We start from the raw sequence: 16,060 nt of genomic DNA on the forward strand, positions 1-16,060 counted from the left end.
TTCCACTTAAGAGATGAAAGCACAGAGCACAGGTGATTTGTACATCAAATGTTTTCCCATCCCATATTTCAGTCAAGAGGAAGAAAACACAGCAGCAAATACTAGCTTAAGTCGAAATCCACTGTTCAGATAAGGCAGACTTGTGGGGTGATAAATTAGCAACACGCGAACTCCGTCAGTCCAGCAAGAAACGGGCCATAACATCCCTTATTTGCAGATAACATCGGAGAATAAATACATTAAATACATATCCGAGATAAACTGGAAAGATTTTCGTAATTAGGTCGATATTTGTGAAAGTCATCAAAGCGAAATAAGTATAAAACGGATTGAATTAGTACATTATTTAAATTCTTGTTTTATTCACCCATACTGTTTCTGTTTTGTTCACAACAAAATATATTTTTATAGATAGTTTTGCCAAGTAACGACTACTGAAATTTATTTTTGTTTTCTGTCAAATCTTTTAATCATGCATAGCAAATATAGTCGCGCGCCAGACAATGTTAAGGGGGCGGGGGCATTGGCGGTTCAACCAAAAAGCTTTAGCAATAACATATTTACACCATTAATCTATTTGTTGTTTGTGGTGTTTTTAGCTCGTTCGTTTTTATGTTCTGTATTTTTGTGTCCTGCTTTCTTGCGTTTGCTTCTCGAACTTAGGCGTTCAACGATTATTAGGTATAATTTTAGAGAAAACAAAAATTTATTTGTTGCATAACTTAAAGGCAAGGAGGATGGATGGTCACGCAAAATGTGCGTCTTACTGTTGCTTACAACTTATTTTAATTAGTATCATAATAGTGATTTGCCAAAGAAAATGTGCATCTCAAGAGATTGCGTCAATAAATTTCGTAATCTTTTATTTTTTTTTGTAATACTTTTACTTCTGTCCTGGTAGGCAATGCGTAAATGTTTCTAATCTCATCATTAGTGGAATTGAATATATAGGCGTGATCGATAGAGGGTTTTGTTTTTAGTAGTTGGCAATCCGATGTCTTACAGTTAGACCTTATGGCGAGACAACATTATCAAATAATTTGGTTTCTTGAAAGTATTCAACAATCGGTTCTGTGTTATGGTTAAAAAGTTACTATATGTAGTAAGGTAAGATCAGGTCTTTGAATTTACGGTGTTAGTCGTTTATCTATCTTTGGATGCGTATAATGTTATCAACGCGAACGAATAACTACAGGAACAGAACAAAAAAATTGTCCTAACAAATGATTCGAACTGTTGTGCCTGTGTGTACAATTTCAACTCTGTGCGTATGGTTTGTTGTTCGAGCCATACCATCGTGTCAGTTATAAAATTCTAGATGTATAAAAATAAATAATGTCAACATGATGTTCGCTGTTACTTTGCATTCTGTCTTACTCTTACTCTACACATTACTTAGCCATAATGATGAATTGTGACGCCAGCGCCAAACTTCGTTTTAGACTAATTTTTGATGACGTTCTAAAACTGCTGCACCGTATTAGAGTAAAAATGTACACCCGAGACTTCAGTATCACTACTGCAAACTAAATAAAGTTGCTCATTGACATAAGTATTTGACGTTTTTAAGATGCCCGTGTGTAACATAACGCATCCAACTCAATTACAAGTTTCGACTAACCGCATAGAGTTACAGTATAACGATTTCTGTTTATCGTTCGGCCTAACTTAAGGTAGAAAACGGATAATACTCTAAACGCATTTATAACGTTAATATTGCTGTATCTCTAAAGCGATAATTTGTGCCATTTGAGAAATCATGAGATTGATCTAAGGGTTTAGGCTTACTCAAATCGCTGAACAACTGTTACAAGCACCACTTTGGGTTTCATGTGGAACAGATTATGAATGCCTGATTTTTAGCCGTTCTGTGACCATGTTTGTTTGGGGTACACTTTTAAATTTCGATTGATCAAACTGAAAACCAAAATTGTAAATCAATATAAACTGATCAAAATAAACTTTATTTGAAAATAGGCAGAAAGAGTTCAATCTCAGAAAATAAAGTATCATTTACGGTAAAAATTCGTGCCTTCGAGGAGTGTCTAAAAATTTGATACTGAGGACTAATGAGATCTAATTCATCAAATAAACATCAAACTTTTCATTCTCAATAAAAGGAAAACGTGACGGGATGTAATACCATGACATTCCTTAACTTTCATGGCACCCAAAGTATCTATTCGATTTTTAGAATTGTGTGATGTCTTCAAGTGAGTGTATGGATGTAGGTGAACAATTGGATACTTTTGAAATAATCGAAAGCGTAAAGAATTCTTGAATTTAAGGGGGGATTATCATATAAATGGTTAAAATAATACAGAATCTTTGGGCGTGATTAAAAAAAGGTTCCATGTTAAAGGCTTAATTTTTTAATTTTAAAGACTTTGCTGTAAACATGTTGTGGGTGAGTGAAGAACAGTGAGTCTAGTTATTTAAGGTATGCAAGCTACACCCAAAATTCGACGGATATGATAGACCACGCAATTGCGCATTGCGGTACTAAACCTATATTACCGCAAAGGTAATCAATGGTGGAATGACGAATTTCGGTAGTCGTTCATGTGTGTGCATAACACAAGTAAATATGATAGTATTAGTATCGAGTTAAACCAACCGGAAGATTTCTGTCGGATATCAATTTGGAATCTGCCCCAATATTGGCAGAAACCAGCCGGAATCACCGATTTTTTTACTGTGTAGGTTGGATAGTAAAATAAAAATTAAATTCAATACGATGCTTTGTACCGATTCCAATCTAGACACAGACACCGAGTCCAGAGCAGACCACGGATCCGGACCAGTCCATAGATCCGTATTAGTTCAGTCTATATGAGGGCCAGTTATGGGATCTGAACTAGTTTCCGGTTCCGAACCAGTTTCTGGATCCGACCCAGTTCCCAAATCTGGACCTCTCGGACCTGGACCAGTTCCCAGATCTAGCCCATCCCCTCTCCCGGACAAATCCGGACCTGAACCAGGCACAGACTCGGTGCTTAGATCCAGACAAGTATCTGCATCCGGATCCTCGGTTCGGATACCCGGATCCGCTTCCCGTACATGGCGGGAAGGATTGCTCATGTTTTGTGCAGTCGTTACCGTACTGCTGATGTTTTGGATAGTAATAAAATTTCAATCTAACACCGACTGAAATACCCCAACACTATTCCGAGTTGGTTTTTATCTGACTGTACTTTGAAGCTAGCCGAGTGTGAGCAGATCTTCAAATACGAAATGTGTCGTGTGGAGAAAATCGAAACTCGTCTTTATCCACATTGTGTTCGCTTTGATTGATGCGCAATACAATGACAAGCGGAATGTTCTTCTTCTAGACAATACAATATTTATTGGATAAGAATTGATGAAACATGAATAAGACGCAGACAGGATATGAATGTGTTGGTATTGCCGTTTAGGGATTTTTTGTACGGACCGTTTTAGTATTAACCGTCTTGCTATTAGAGCATTTTTTTCTTATTAGCGTAAAGGTATTACTGCCGAGTTTTTGGTGTAGGTTCGATGAAATATCCAAGTCAGTCTTGGATCACCTCAAGTCAAGGTGTTTCTCCGTGTCGTGGACTGAATGGCTGGCAGAACCAAAATATACCAGTCGAACATGGAGTGGGTCTTACCCATACTGTGTTAAGCGAATCTCTGACACAGTGGACTTTGCTTCTTCATAAATCGTAGTATTAAAATGGTGGTCATGTCCCTAATACCTCGGGGTTCACTATACTGCTGTGATATGCATAACAGTCCCACCTGCATAGGAAATCCATAGCAAATGGGACTGTTATGCGTATCGCGGCAGTATAGACGATTATAAGCAAAGCTTCATTAGCTTTGGGTCAAGAACCGTCTTTCCATAAAGGAAACTTGTGTTGGTAAGCTACTTAACCCCGTCTTCGCAGCTTTCAACAAAATGGCATGACAAATCCACGTGAAATTCTTCCTGCATGTAAACCTGTGAATAGCTCTATTGACGTATGCCTTGTATTCGACCTCACAACTCGTGATATTTGTGCTGTCACAGTCAAAATGACTTTTGATAACATAAACAAAACATTCGTTTATAGCTCGTCATATGAATCATCACATTCTGATGATTTTAAACGGGTTGTATCATACTATAGTAGTAATGGGCTTCCACTCATAATCGGCAGTGATGCAAATGCACACCATATAATTTGGGGCAACTCAGATATCAATTTGGGAGACACCAAATTGATGGAGTAGTTTTAAGGACCACAAATCTGCATATTCTCTTAATGTAGAAAATCATCCAACATTTGCACGATCTGGCAGAGAAGAGGTGTTAGATGTAACTCTCTGATCTGATAGTATTAGCATAAGTTGGCAAACTGGCTCGTACCCAACGAGTGCGAACCGTCGTTATCTGATCATCAGTACATCGTTTTTTTTATTATTTAAACGTCTAGCTGTGGTACCCTCTTGCGGTTCTATTGTGTAATAATTCAATTTTGGATAAGTGGTGGTACGAAATTGGATTTAAATGTGTGGGCTTTGCTAGAATGTAAACTCCAACTCTATTTAATCAAACCGTTGATTCATACCGATCATCCCCACTCCTTTCGGATTTTCGATAAATCAAAAATAGTTACTTCCCACAGCATCAGGTGTGAGGACTCATAGTTGCGTGAAGCGTGCTTCCAATCCTTTAAAATGGATAATAAAATTGATCAAATAAAAAAGTACAATCGCAGATGAGCTCTCTGGAACAAAGCTTCGGCTCATTGTTTAGAGCCTTCGAATCCCAATACTTATCGAGTGCAACCGAGGTTTGGAGACATGTCATCTTTCGATTGCGCTGAAGAAAGATCTTCGCGGGTGTTATCTCAATATCCCAAACTTACCATTGCACAGTGGTCCCAAAGAGCAAAAAGGGTTTTTTTACATTGCGTCAAAACTGTTGACTTTAGCAATGTCATGTCTTTGAGAGTTTTTTGGAATAGAACTCCCCTTCTTTCCGTCTTATCGGATTGATGATTAATCCCTCTAGGAGTGAGTTACGAAATATTTTTTTTTCAATAACTCAGATAGACAAATACTCCAGCAAAGTTGTGGAGAAACTCATTACAAACATTTTATCTGAAGACCTGAACTCTCTAGCTTTTAAGCTTTTTGAGATATAGGGCATTTTTGTGAAACGCCCATTGAAAACAGTTTTTCATTATACGTTTTGTTCTAGATTCTTTCCATTATATAAATGTTCTAGAACATTGGTTGGACTGTTAAGCTGTATTACTTTACCGAAGGCGGCCCTCCATGGATATACTCGAAGTTGAAGTGAATTCTTCGTCACCGAGTCTGCCAAAACATGAATTACTTTCCATTGCAACGACGAATCAAATGGAACCGGAACGTTTTCGTAATTCTATTCCCAAGTAGCAAATGTAATTTTTTTGCACGCTGCAAGTGCAATCTTGGTTTTATGGGTGCCTATAAAGCTATCATAAAACCTTAATTGTTACTAGGGTTGTTTAAGTTTAACAAATTCTAAATGGTGTACTTAATGCTCTCTTTGATACTACAAACAACTGACTTATTATAATAGCATGGAAAAACAAATATTGAACAATCTCCCAATAGACATGAATGTCGTTTTCAAGAAACGATTCTACCCAAACCAATTCAGACTTCTTTTTAAAGCGAAAGTCTGCTACGTATAAAAGATATTGAAATCTCTCCAGACATAAAAATAGATTTTATCATGCTGAGAATAATCGAGCCGTGGATGTTTTGGATTCAGGAAGTCATCTACTATTAGAAGCTGCTTTGAAAATAAACCGGAGCAGTTCCTCTGGTAACGGGAATTCAAATTTCAGGAGAAATGTTCCAGGATAAGGATACTATTAGGGAATTTAAGTGGAATATTGGCATTATGGATATCAATATTCGTGGGATTGCCTCAGAAGACTGTATCTCATTGTTTTGAAACCAGCAGTCTCACATGGTGCCGAGAGTGGCCGTTGCAAGGTAACATTGCCATATGTCCCGTACCGATAAATAACAGACTTCTGAAAAAATGTCATAGGTTTTGATACCCATATTGCTAGGTTTTATTACAATCTACAAATCATCCTAGTACCGGAACATTGCTCTAGAAATCCGGATTTCCGGGAACCTGGTGCATTAATCCGGTTCATTTTTACAGATTCTTATGAGTAGTTTCTCTATCCAAAACATCCAAAAGCGTCCAAAGCAGTTGAAAAAGGCAATTGTTATTAGCTTTTTACTTAACTGGTACCCGTACCCTTGTCGGGCTGTTAAAGATGTTTTTGTTATACACACAACAGAAACATCAACAAGACACGCTACTTACCAATGCAATAAATAGCGTCATCGACCGCGTTCAAATGACGTTATCACCAATGAGGCTGTAGCAATAATTGCAAAAATGAATATTGATAACTTCGAAAATGAACATAGAGGATATCCAGACTGACATCGCGAATATGGCTCGCTATACAGAAGTTTCTACAATCATGACATTATACACATTACGACAGGACCATTTTTTTCGCGATTATCCCCAAAATCCGAGGAAACAATACAAAAATTATTCTATCTAAATCAATTTATTGCATAAAATCTGCGGAAAACGCGCGATAGGCATTTCATCACCGTACAATCGAGTTGCCCAAACACTCATTACGAGTAACACCATCCTGATAACCAACACTAATAACGATATTCGAGAAATTGATCCGCTCCTAGGCCCGAGAAGTTGAATTATCTTTATTTATTTATTTCTGTGCACTTTGATACTGTTATTGAGAGCTAGAACAAAAAACAATTTTCTCCGTTCGAAGAATCAGGATAACGACCCAAAGCATGCTTCAAAACATTCCCGGGACTATCTAAAGTTAGTTAACCCATTCATGCCCATGTTGTTTGTGGACAACAACGTTTTTAAACAGCAATAACTTTTGATTTAGGCAAAATTTGCTCACAAAAACAAGGCTAATAAATGTGATTATTGCCTTTCATTTGAGTATTGATAGTTGCAAGGACCAGTTCTAGAACTGAAGTTGTTGCAATTAGTTTGATTGGATTCCGATGGAGCAGTGCTGCCAGGAACAGTTTACGTTGACGACGGAAAATCAATTTTTCATATATCTTCGTTATGTTGCAATATTATTGAAAATTGATAAAACTTATCAATTTAGACTGTCTTTGGCTACATTTTCCGCGCAATAAAACTATTGTAAATATTCCAGGAGAATCGTATTGAGCATTGGAAGGTAAAAACTGAGCAGCTTCTAGCACTGCGAGAGTAGCACCTATCTTTATGAATAAAGGTTTTTCGCTTTTTTGACCCCACCGTTTTCAAGAAAAAATAGTTTTGTAACCCTACATGCACGAGAAAAAAGTTGGGCATGAAAGGGTTAATATAACCTGGTCAGCCGAATGAACGATCTAAGTCGAATCAAATAGCGACCATAACTATTTGTGGTGGTGCTTGCAAGAGTGCTTGAGTAATGAAGAAACGAAACTCATCAAAAGCTCATCAATCGTATGACAATGGTGTGCAAGGCAGTACCTTAATGGAGGATGCTTTTCGGGAATCAGATTTTAAATCAAAAACTTAGATATATCCGTTTCTACAATCGTCATCAAAGATCAATGAAATATGGTCATTGGTCATTAATAATCAATGAGATATTCAAAATGATAATGCGTTCTTAAAGTAACCAATACATTCCTCATTTTCTGAATTTAACAGCATATGAAAACCTTTCAAGACTGATACGTGTTTTCACAAGTACTCAAATCTGATGTTTTTGATAGTTTTCTAACTGTTCAGATTAACATTACTACAATTTCAAGTAACTGTTAGGATATGATTTATTATTACCTTATTGTTATTTCAAATTTTAAAATCTAAATCATATCTATTAGAAACCGCAATACTTCAACTTCAAGTTGAAGAAATTCAACAGTTCCTTTTTCCTACTTTTTAAGGACATTATACAAGTGAGTCACAACATAGCTCCTACGCCGCACACATCCCTCTCCCCTGCCTAACCATGTATCTGGCATGAGCAAATATAAAAATACTTTTTTCAATACACTAACCTTGCCGGTGTACCACGAAACTGGCACTTGATGAAGCTAGAACATTTTCCTATATAATAAAGCCGAATTTTTGACGGAATTCCATCTGTAGCTCTTATTTTGTGCGAAAATATCACCCCTCTTCACTTGAGGTTTCTTTTCGAAACACTTATTTTTCTTCTCATTTTCAGTGCACTTTTTCAAATACACTTTAATCACACACCACTGCACAAAACACCCGCGAAACTTTGATCGTTTACTAACAAAACTTCAAATTTTCTGCCAATGTGCAGATGACCGAACGAAAATGTCCGAAAACTCCCACTTGTGCGTTTGAATTTTCACTTCAAATTCCATTTTTTCTCAATGTAAACAAGCGTGTCGTTGCTTAACAACAAGCGTGCGTTCCTGGCTTCCACATATCTATATAAACTCTACCTGTCTATTCCATAATATTTTTGAGTGGTTCCGAAATTACTCTAGTGACAATTGCAGATTTATGTTAGTTTATGGTTCATAAAAACATAAATTGCTCTTGTAGCGTATTATAAAAGTTCAATTGTTACTAGGGCTATGGTATTCAGGTGCAGTAACCCTTTCCCACTTATGGTATCTGTCAAGCACCATACATTTAAACAACTATAACTTTTTGATTTCCACAATATGTGTTTAAAGAACGAGTTACCTCGATAACTGGAGCTATCACCTTTCATAAAAGCACTAAAAATCGTTAGTTTTACCGGTAGAACTAAGGTTATTGCAATTGAATTGATTAGATTCCATTGAAGCAGTTCTGCGAAGAGCAGTTGCAGTTATGGGTGAAAAATGAAATTTTGATATATAACTTCGTTATCTTGCAATATTATTGAAAACAGATAGTCTATCAATTTAAACTGTCTTCGACCTTTCCATACAGTTGATGAATTGTATTGAGTATTGGAATGTAAATATTGAGCAACGTTGCAGCACTGCGCAAGAAGCACAGCAACTTTTTCGTGTTTCATGATCTCAACAGATCTAAGGAAAATAATTTACGGTTACGGTAGAAAAAAAAGTTGGTCAAGAAAGGATTAACAAAGTCGTTCTAGCTGATATGAAACAACACTTGCAGCATATTTGCCTCGGTGATCAAGCGTTTACACCTACTCCATTCTGATGGAGGTGCGTGGTCGCCTACTATTTATCCATCTACTGTGAGTTTTAATCATTTTGAATGGTTGGCGAAACTACATTTCGAGACTACAACAATGATGAGGCTCGCCTAAATACATAACTTTTAAAAACCACCAACGCTTAGTAAAACACTTATACTTACATGACAGCGGCGTGTAGTAATCAAAGTGAATTAATAACGTAAACCAACAAAAGCAAAATGAATCGAAACAAACATTGCACCCCATTCAAACAAATCACACCAAAGCCTTTGATGCTCCTTTCTTCTCTACAGATTATATTAAAAAAGATAAAACCGATAAGATTGCCGCTACCTCCTCTGATAAGGAATTTTCTTCTTAAAGTAATGCTTCGCTCCAGTGAATTTGTTTTCTTCTGATATTAAATATATACTTTATATATGTACTTGGATGAAAAATGCTTTAGTATCACAATATTTCACAAAAACGTGTTTCCTCCTTACGGCAAACACTTTTACATAAAGTTACAACGCATGCATGCTGCTTCAGTTGCTAGTATGTCTCCGGCATCTTCTCTACCGGAATATAAGAGAACGGGAGCGAGAGACTGGAAACACGCACCAAAGTGCGTGTTCTACCGGTTTCTAACTAGAGGGGAGAAGCGCCTACAGCATACTCTCAGTGTTCTTCGCAGATTTCATTCAAAATTCGCTTTAAACTGTCCAGTCCCCGCAGGAACCCGCTGTCCGGCCCGTGATGCACCTTGGTACTTGTGCTGCACATCAAATTCCCTTTCTTGATTTCGAATGTCGTATGAGCGAAGTCGATCATTCGCACATCGGCCATTCCGAGGGCACAACTGCCCGCACTACCTCCACCCACCGAAGAAGATTTTGATTTGCAACTAAGCTTTCTTCGTAGGCTTTGTTGAACATTACCTGACCGACTGCCACTTTTGTCTTTGCCACGCAGCCGCTTTGAACTGACGGTCGTCTCCTGTAGGAGATGCTCATCCTCGTCCTCATCGTCCACAGCACCTTCTTCCTCTTCATCATCGAGATCATCAACCTCTTCGTCTTCGTGATAGCCAGCATCAGACTGCTCGTGAGGCTTGCCGAAGCTGCTGTTGCTATTGGTACTATTAATACTAATACTGCCGTAACAATGCTTATTCGACGGCATTGTCGATGCCGTCGCCGCCATTGACGACTTCACCGTTGTCGTAATTGTCACCGAACTTTCTGTCTGTGACTGCAAACTTTGTTCACGATCCGCTTCCATCGCATCTACATTGCCCGTCTTTCGATCCGATGGCAAAACACGTCCACTAAAGTCGACATCAAAGTGAGAACTGGGGTTAGATTTGGCCTTTTGTACATGCGTCGGCACCACAAAGGCCGATGCGTAATCATCGCTGCTACTATTGCTACTATAGTTCATCCACGAGTCCATCGAATGCGGACTAGAACTGATGATATTCTGTGAGGTTTCCAGCGGAACGGCCATCGATGCGTCGCTGGCTACACCCGGATAAATTGTTTCCTCTGAAATAGGAACGAAAGGGACTTTCATCTGGGTGGCGCTGCTGCTGCCACCGCTGATCGTCGGAGCTTCCTCGCAAGTTCTCACTGTGACGGACGGTGATGTGGCGGGACAGGAGGATGAGGAGGCCGCCTTAGCAGCTGCCGCTGCCGTTGCTACTGTTGCCATTGATGCGTTCAGCCGTTGATGGGCCGAAGTGGCGATCATGTCTTCATGGGATGAGGAGAGATTGCATTGCTCGATCGAACTGTTGGATGCGTCCGCATCGTAGCAGTACGAGTTGGATTCCGTCTCGTGCAAATGATATTCGATACCCGATGAGTGAGGAGCGGTATAGGCGGGCGTCACTGGCGGTTCTTCGTAGCCTTCGTAAACGATCAACAGGGAACTGGGGAGAGATAATGGTAGAGAAGAAAAATTATTAGTTTATGTTCGATATTTTTTGTAGATATATGGAAAGCGTTCTTTTGAAATGTATGCAATGTTTGAAAATATGACCAAATGTTATACATGGTAGTCAGAGTTGTAGTTTTTTTGCATTGCTGAAATTTTGACCATCTTTGGTCATAAAATATGTTAAAAAATTGTGCAAAATCTGAGAAAAATTGGATCATATTAACACGTATCACAAATCTATTGAAGTTTTTATTTTTTATGTTCTGATTTTAAAATCAATCTTTTCTCAAAATCCTCGAAACATTTGAAAAGGTGGCATTGTTCGAGTGCATGATGCAAAATACTAAAAATTTGGAATTTTCAAAAAACTAAAAAATATTTCAATCGATTTGTGGTACGTGAAAATATGATCCAGATTGACTCGAATTTTGTGTAACTTTTAACTTCAAATTTATAGACACCCTAAAAGCTCATATCTAAAAAATTTAGGGTTCACATGACTGGGAAAAGATAAGCCGAATTTCTATCGATGCCAAATTCACATGTGATCGATCGAGTCAACTCTGATATAAGACTTACAATTAACTAACCGAAACCGTTACTTACCAGGAGTAAAAGCGGTAACTGGACTGCTTCTCGATCACTCTCCGAAGTTGCTCGAGTTTGTCTAGCACCTTGGCGATAATCTTAACACGTAAACGGTGACCGTTGTGGAAGAAATTGTGCAATGCACCCTTGAAACCATCCTCATTGAGTTCACGACCCCAGTATTTGTCCTTCTTCATGTAGTGGTCGATGTCCGCCTGGTAGACCTGCATTCCGCAGAGGCGTACTCCGAGCGAGGCAGACGTACTGGCGGCACACTTGGCCATCTGTTTGCTGCGTTTTTCCGCCGATGCATCATCGCCGTGCTGACGAGTGCCCATTTTTAGATCCAGTATACAAGGCTGCCGGTACGAGGAGGTGATGTTTTCCAGCATCAGGAAATCTGCAGCAAAAATGATATTTGGGTTAGAAAACATTTAGCTTTTGGACCGGTCTATGCAAGCTTATGGTCAAAAAAACAAAAGTCACACATTTCGCTAATATGTCTGATGAATTGATGAACGGGCGGCCATAGCGTTCGGTATGGTATGATCCACGAAAACAAAATCCTGTTGATAAAAATAACTTGACAACCAGCAGCGGTACCGGATCGAGGACTTTTATCGGATTAATGTGGATACGATCGGTGTGTGTGTGTGAGATGGGCGAAAATGCAAACAACGCACAAACATCAGCCGTCGGATCCGGTAGCCGAACCGGTTTAGCTGATTGTAATAAAAACAAAACAACCGGATTTGTGATAAGAGGATCGCAATATAATAGTAACAGAAAACATATGCTGTCATAGTCATAGTCTTTTAACGTAGTCCAACTAGTGCCAGTGATCGAACGACACACAGACAAATATGAGCTGATGAGACTATGGCATTGGGCCGTACTGTCGTCGCTGTTTTCATGTGCGTATGCTAAATATATGGGAAGGGGCGATGCGCGGTCGGCGTATTGGCGGCGATGATTCCGTGATACTAACATTGTTTGTTGGAGTTGTCAATTTGTGAAATACTTTTTAACACCTCTGAAGGTATCCCATTCTTATGTATTTTCATCCTGCAAGAAAAAGAAAGAGAAATAAGGCAAAAGCCATTGATTAGTGCTAACCAGAGAATCGTGAACGCAGTCGTGAGTTTGGAAGGTTTTGTTTTTTTTGACAACTACTGCTAATCTCAATTCAGAGGACACTGGATTATCAATTATTGTGATAGTTTGGATCTCTCTGTTCAATCTGAGAAAAAGCAACAGGCACAGGTTTCTTTATTTTGCGATAGGTAAGCAATAATTTACCATTATCAGACCACAGGGCAGAAGAGCGAGTGGGTGAGCCAGGCGTGGATTCGAATTCCGCGACCTTCTGTGAGACAGTGGAGTCACTGCTCCCAAAGTTTCGGATAGCAGCATAGGTACTATCGCAAACGGATAGCCCAATTTCGAACCTTCGCTGGTTTGGAGGCAGCGATTCGAGCTCGAACTTTTTGTGCGGCCTTTTTTATGCACCATTCAAGTCGGTGTCTGTGAGTGTGAACGTTTATGTCGCGCACAGTGACACATCATGAACGAAGCTGCAATTTGGATTACAAAATAGTGGTCATGGCAAGGGAGGGACCAAACAGGGGATACCTACCGAAGTACTTCCTCACGCTTGCGCTTCGAAGCGGCTGGTTTGCGTCCCGGATCATCCCGGAAGCTGGGTGAGTAGCGTTTCTCCAACTTGGTGCCACCCATGGTTGCGGCCTGCATGACACCTGAAAGAGCAGAGAATGGATGGAAAATTTAACACGAGTTAGTCACGCTTGTCGTCACGAATAAAACAGAACGGAGTGATAAGTTTCTAGTTCAATGTCCTTCTTTGAATGGGAGTGTGCCTACCAGTAAATGTCGTCGTCCTCATTTCGACGTCGGACGAACATGTTCACGTTATCGTTCATATTCAACGGTAAATAAACGTTCGACGAGGAGCATTGCAAGTCCGACGATGGAAGAAAAGGCAACTAGATGTTTGGGCTCCAATTTGACAAGTCTGGTCAAAACATTTATGATCACTTTTGAGATGAAAGGATTTTTGTATTATTAGCTATTATCTTGACTAATAGTAACTAACGGTCGTCGCGATAATTTTGTACATTAAGAAACAAGAACAAACCGAACACACTCACAGTGATTCGGTTGTTTTATTTTAAGTGTACGATTTATATGCTACAAGTGAGCCAATACCCCCGTTTTGCTTGAGTCTCCGGCTATAGCGCTATGAATCTTGTTGTCTAGTATATATTAGTTTCATTATAAGAGTGGTTTATCCGGTGGCATTGACATAGAAGACATAGACATCGGAAGGGCACCCTGTCAACATCACATTACAACACCGCTTGGAGACAGGAAATAAAAACCCCGATTCGACATGATAGTGAGGTCATGTTTAATAATCGAAAACTACGAAATACCCTCGTTGAGCTTGTGTGCAAATCTTTGGCTGCTACCCCGTTATTGATCGGGACTAACTAAAATTGTACAGAGAATCAATGCATTATAATGCCTGAGATTAACAACTCATCCTCCAATATAAAACACCTGATACTCCCAAGCCAAGGCCCAAACGTAGATCGAAACAGGAAAGGAAAGGAATGTTAGTGCGTCGCGTACTTTGGCTAGAGGCCGTGGTCATACTACTGCGCACTCCAAGTATCACGGAACGAGGGAGATTGTTAATAAACAAAGATATTTGAAATTCGTCTCGAGTTCTCGCACTATTATAGATTTTAGGAGACTCTTGGCGCCGGCCCATCAATAGACTCATTAAGCTCCAAAAATACGTTTTAGGAATATCGCAATCGCGAGAAAATGCTTAGAAATATACTTCAGACTGTTTAAAAATATACTCAAATTTTATTTTTACAGAAGACAAAATAGCAAATGGAAGTCGAAGAAGTGCGACACACGATTGAAGAGGCGTTATAGTCCCGTGATAGCGGTGATTATTTCGTCGAAAAGGCACTCTCAGAAGAACGTTTCCGCGTAAAGTTCTAGACATTGCTTGAATGTTGACGTGCTCTAGTAAAGCTGGGGAATCGGCACGGCAACTTCGGAATTAGATATAGCCATTACAGAACTATGGTGGTTATTATCATCAAATCTGCTCTCTTAATCCCGTGAATAGACGGATTCTCGATTTAGGTTTCGTCAAAGATACGGATTCATTCGAACTGACTTCTACACTCGAGATAAACCCTCACCATGAACTCTTCATTTAATGATTTGATACGATGGTCTCAACTTTAACTTTACTCGGCTATTTTTGCAGTCAATAGGCGGGATATACTGAATGGTACCTGATGCACCGATTTGCTTCGTAGAACACCGAACTTACTAATCCGAAATAATGATCCTTGCGATATAGGATGGACTATTCTTCGTCAAATCGAATCGCACTACGAAATAGCCGAGAACGGTAGATTCAGAGCGTATCTTAACCAAATCCAAATCTGTCTTCGAAATAAAGGGTGGAACGTTCAGAAACTGGTCAACTAAATTTGGCGTATATTTTTGTTTCCTCGTGTATTTGAAAAACTTGACCACCCCTCATTTTACAGATGTGTACAAACAGAATGTTCCCATTTTTCCTTCAGTTTTCTAAATGGCATCGAAGCAAGTGTTTTGCACTGATACCGGAGGAGAAAAGGTTCAAGAGTTTAAGCACAAAATTATCAGTTTCCCAAAAAATCATTGCTTCGGCAGGCAATTGGCAGGTTGAAAAGTGAAATTTTTTTGACAGCTGGCAAGGAATGTTTGCAAAAACGCTTGTTATCGTTCCCGGAGAAACACTGTTTTGCCAGACCTAGACGTCCAGAAATGTCCAAGTCATACTCAAAAACAAAAACTTTCCAAATTCACCAAAGTGTGCCTTATTGAACAATATTGGGCAATCGCTAAACGGAAGCTCAACAATATTGAGAAAATAGTTGGTAACAAGAAAGCATTCAAAGTAAATTTGCTCGATATCAAATAAAGTAAACACAACAGCGGTGCAAAATTTGATAGAATGTATGAAAAGTAAGAAAATGGCCCGTCACTCTAATAAAACTCGGTTTGTAAGAAGAAAATTGATTATTTCTTCTAACACTCAATTGTCCATTATCAGTAAACGACCGTATATTGATAGTAGAGGACCAGACAATCCGAGCCAGTCGAAATAATTAAGATTTCGTTATTTTTTATTACGTCATGATAATAGCTTTTATCGCGCACTGATAGCGTCGCTATTGTGTGCTAAAAAAGTGCAAAAAATGAAATATATCTAATGTCGTCAATTTGTG

The 16,060-nt window shown here is 39.0% G+C and overlaps 1 protein-coding gene across 3 annotated transcripts in view; it reads right to left on the reverse strand.

Moving 5' to 3' along the window:
• Window positions 1–334: 334 nt before the first annotated feature.
• Window positions 335–16,060, reverse strand: part of LOC131688575 (uncharacterized) — a 114,223-nt gene continuing 98,497 nt past the window's right edge. For all 3 annotated transcript variants that reach the window (XM_058972925.1, XM_058972923.1, XM_058972924.1), the window contains 4 exons: window positions 13,375–13,495; window positions 12,727–12,803; window positions 11,757–12,138; window positions 335–11,142 (listed from right to left, as the gene is read on the reverse strand). In XM_058972925.1, the coding sequence (XP_058828908.1) occupies window positions 9,891–11,142; window positions 11,757–12,138; window positions 12,727–12,803; window positions 13,375–13,495 (1,832 nt within the window). In that variant the 3' untranslated portion in view covers window positions 335–9,890. The remainder of the gene's footprint in view (window positions 11,143–11,756; window positions 12,139–12,726; window positions 12,804–13,374; window positions 13,496–16,060) is intronic.

This window comes from Topomyia yanbarensis, chromosome 3 (assembly GCF_030247195.1).
Source record: "Topomyia yanbarensis strain Yona2022 chromosome 3, ASM3024719v1, whole genome shotgun sequence".
Classification (NCBI taxonomy): Eukaryota; Metazoa; Arthropoda; class Insecta; order Diptera; family Culicidae; genus Topomyia; species Topomyia yanbarensis.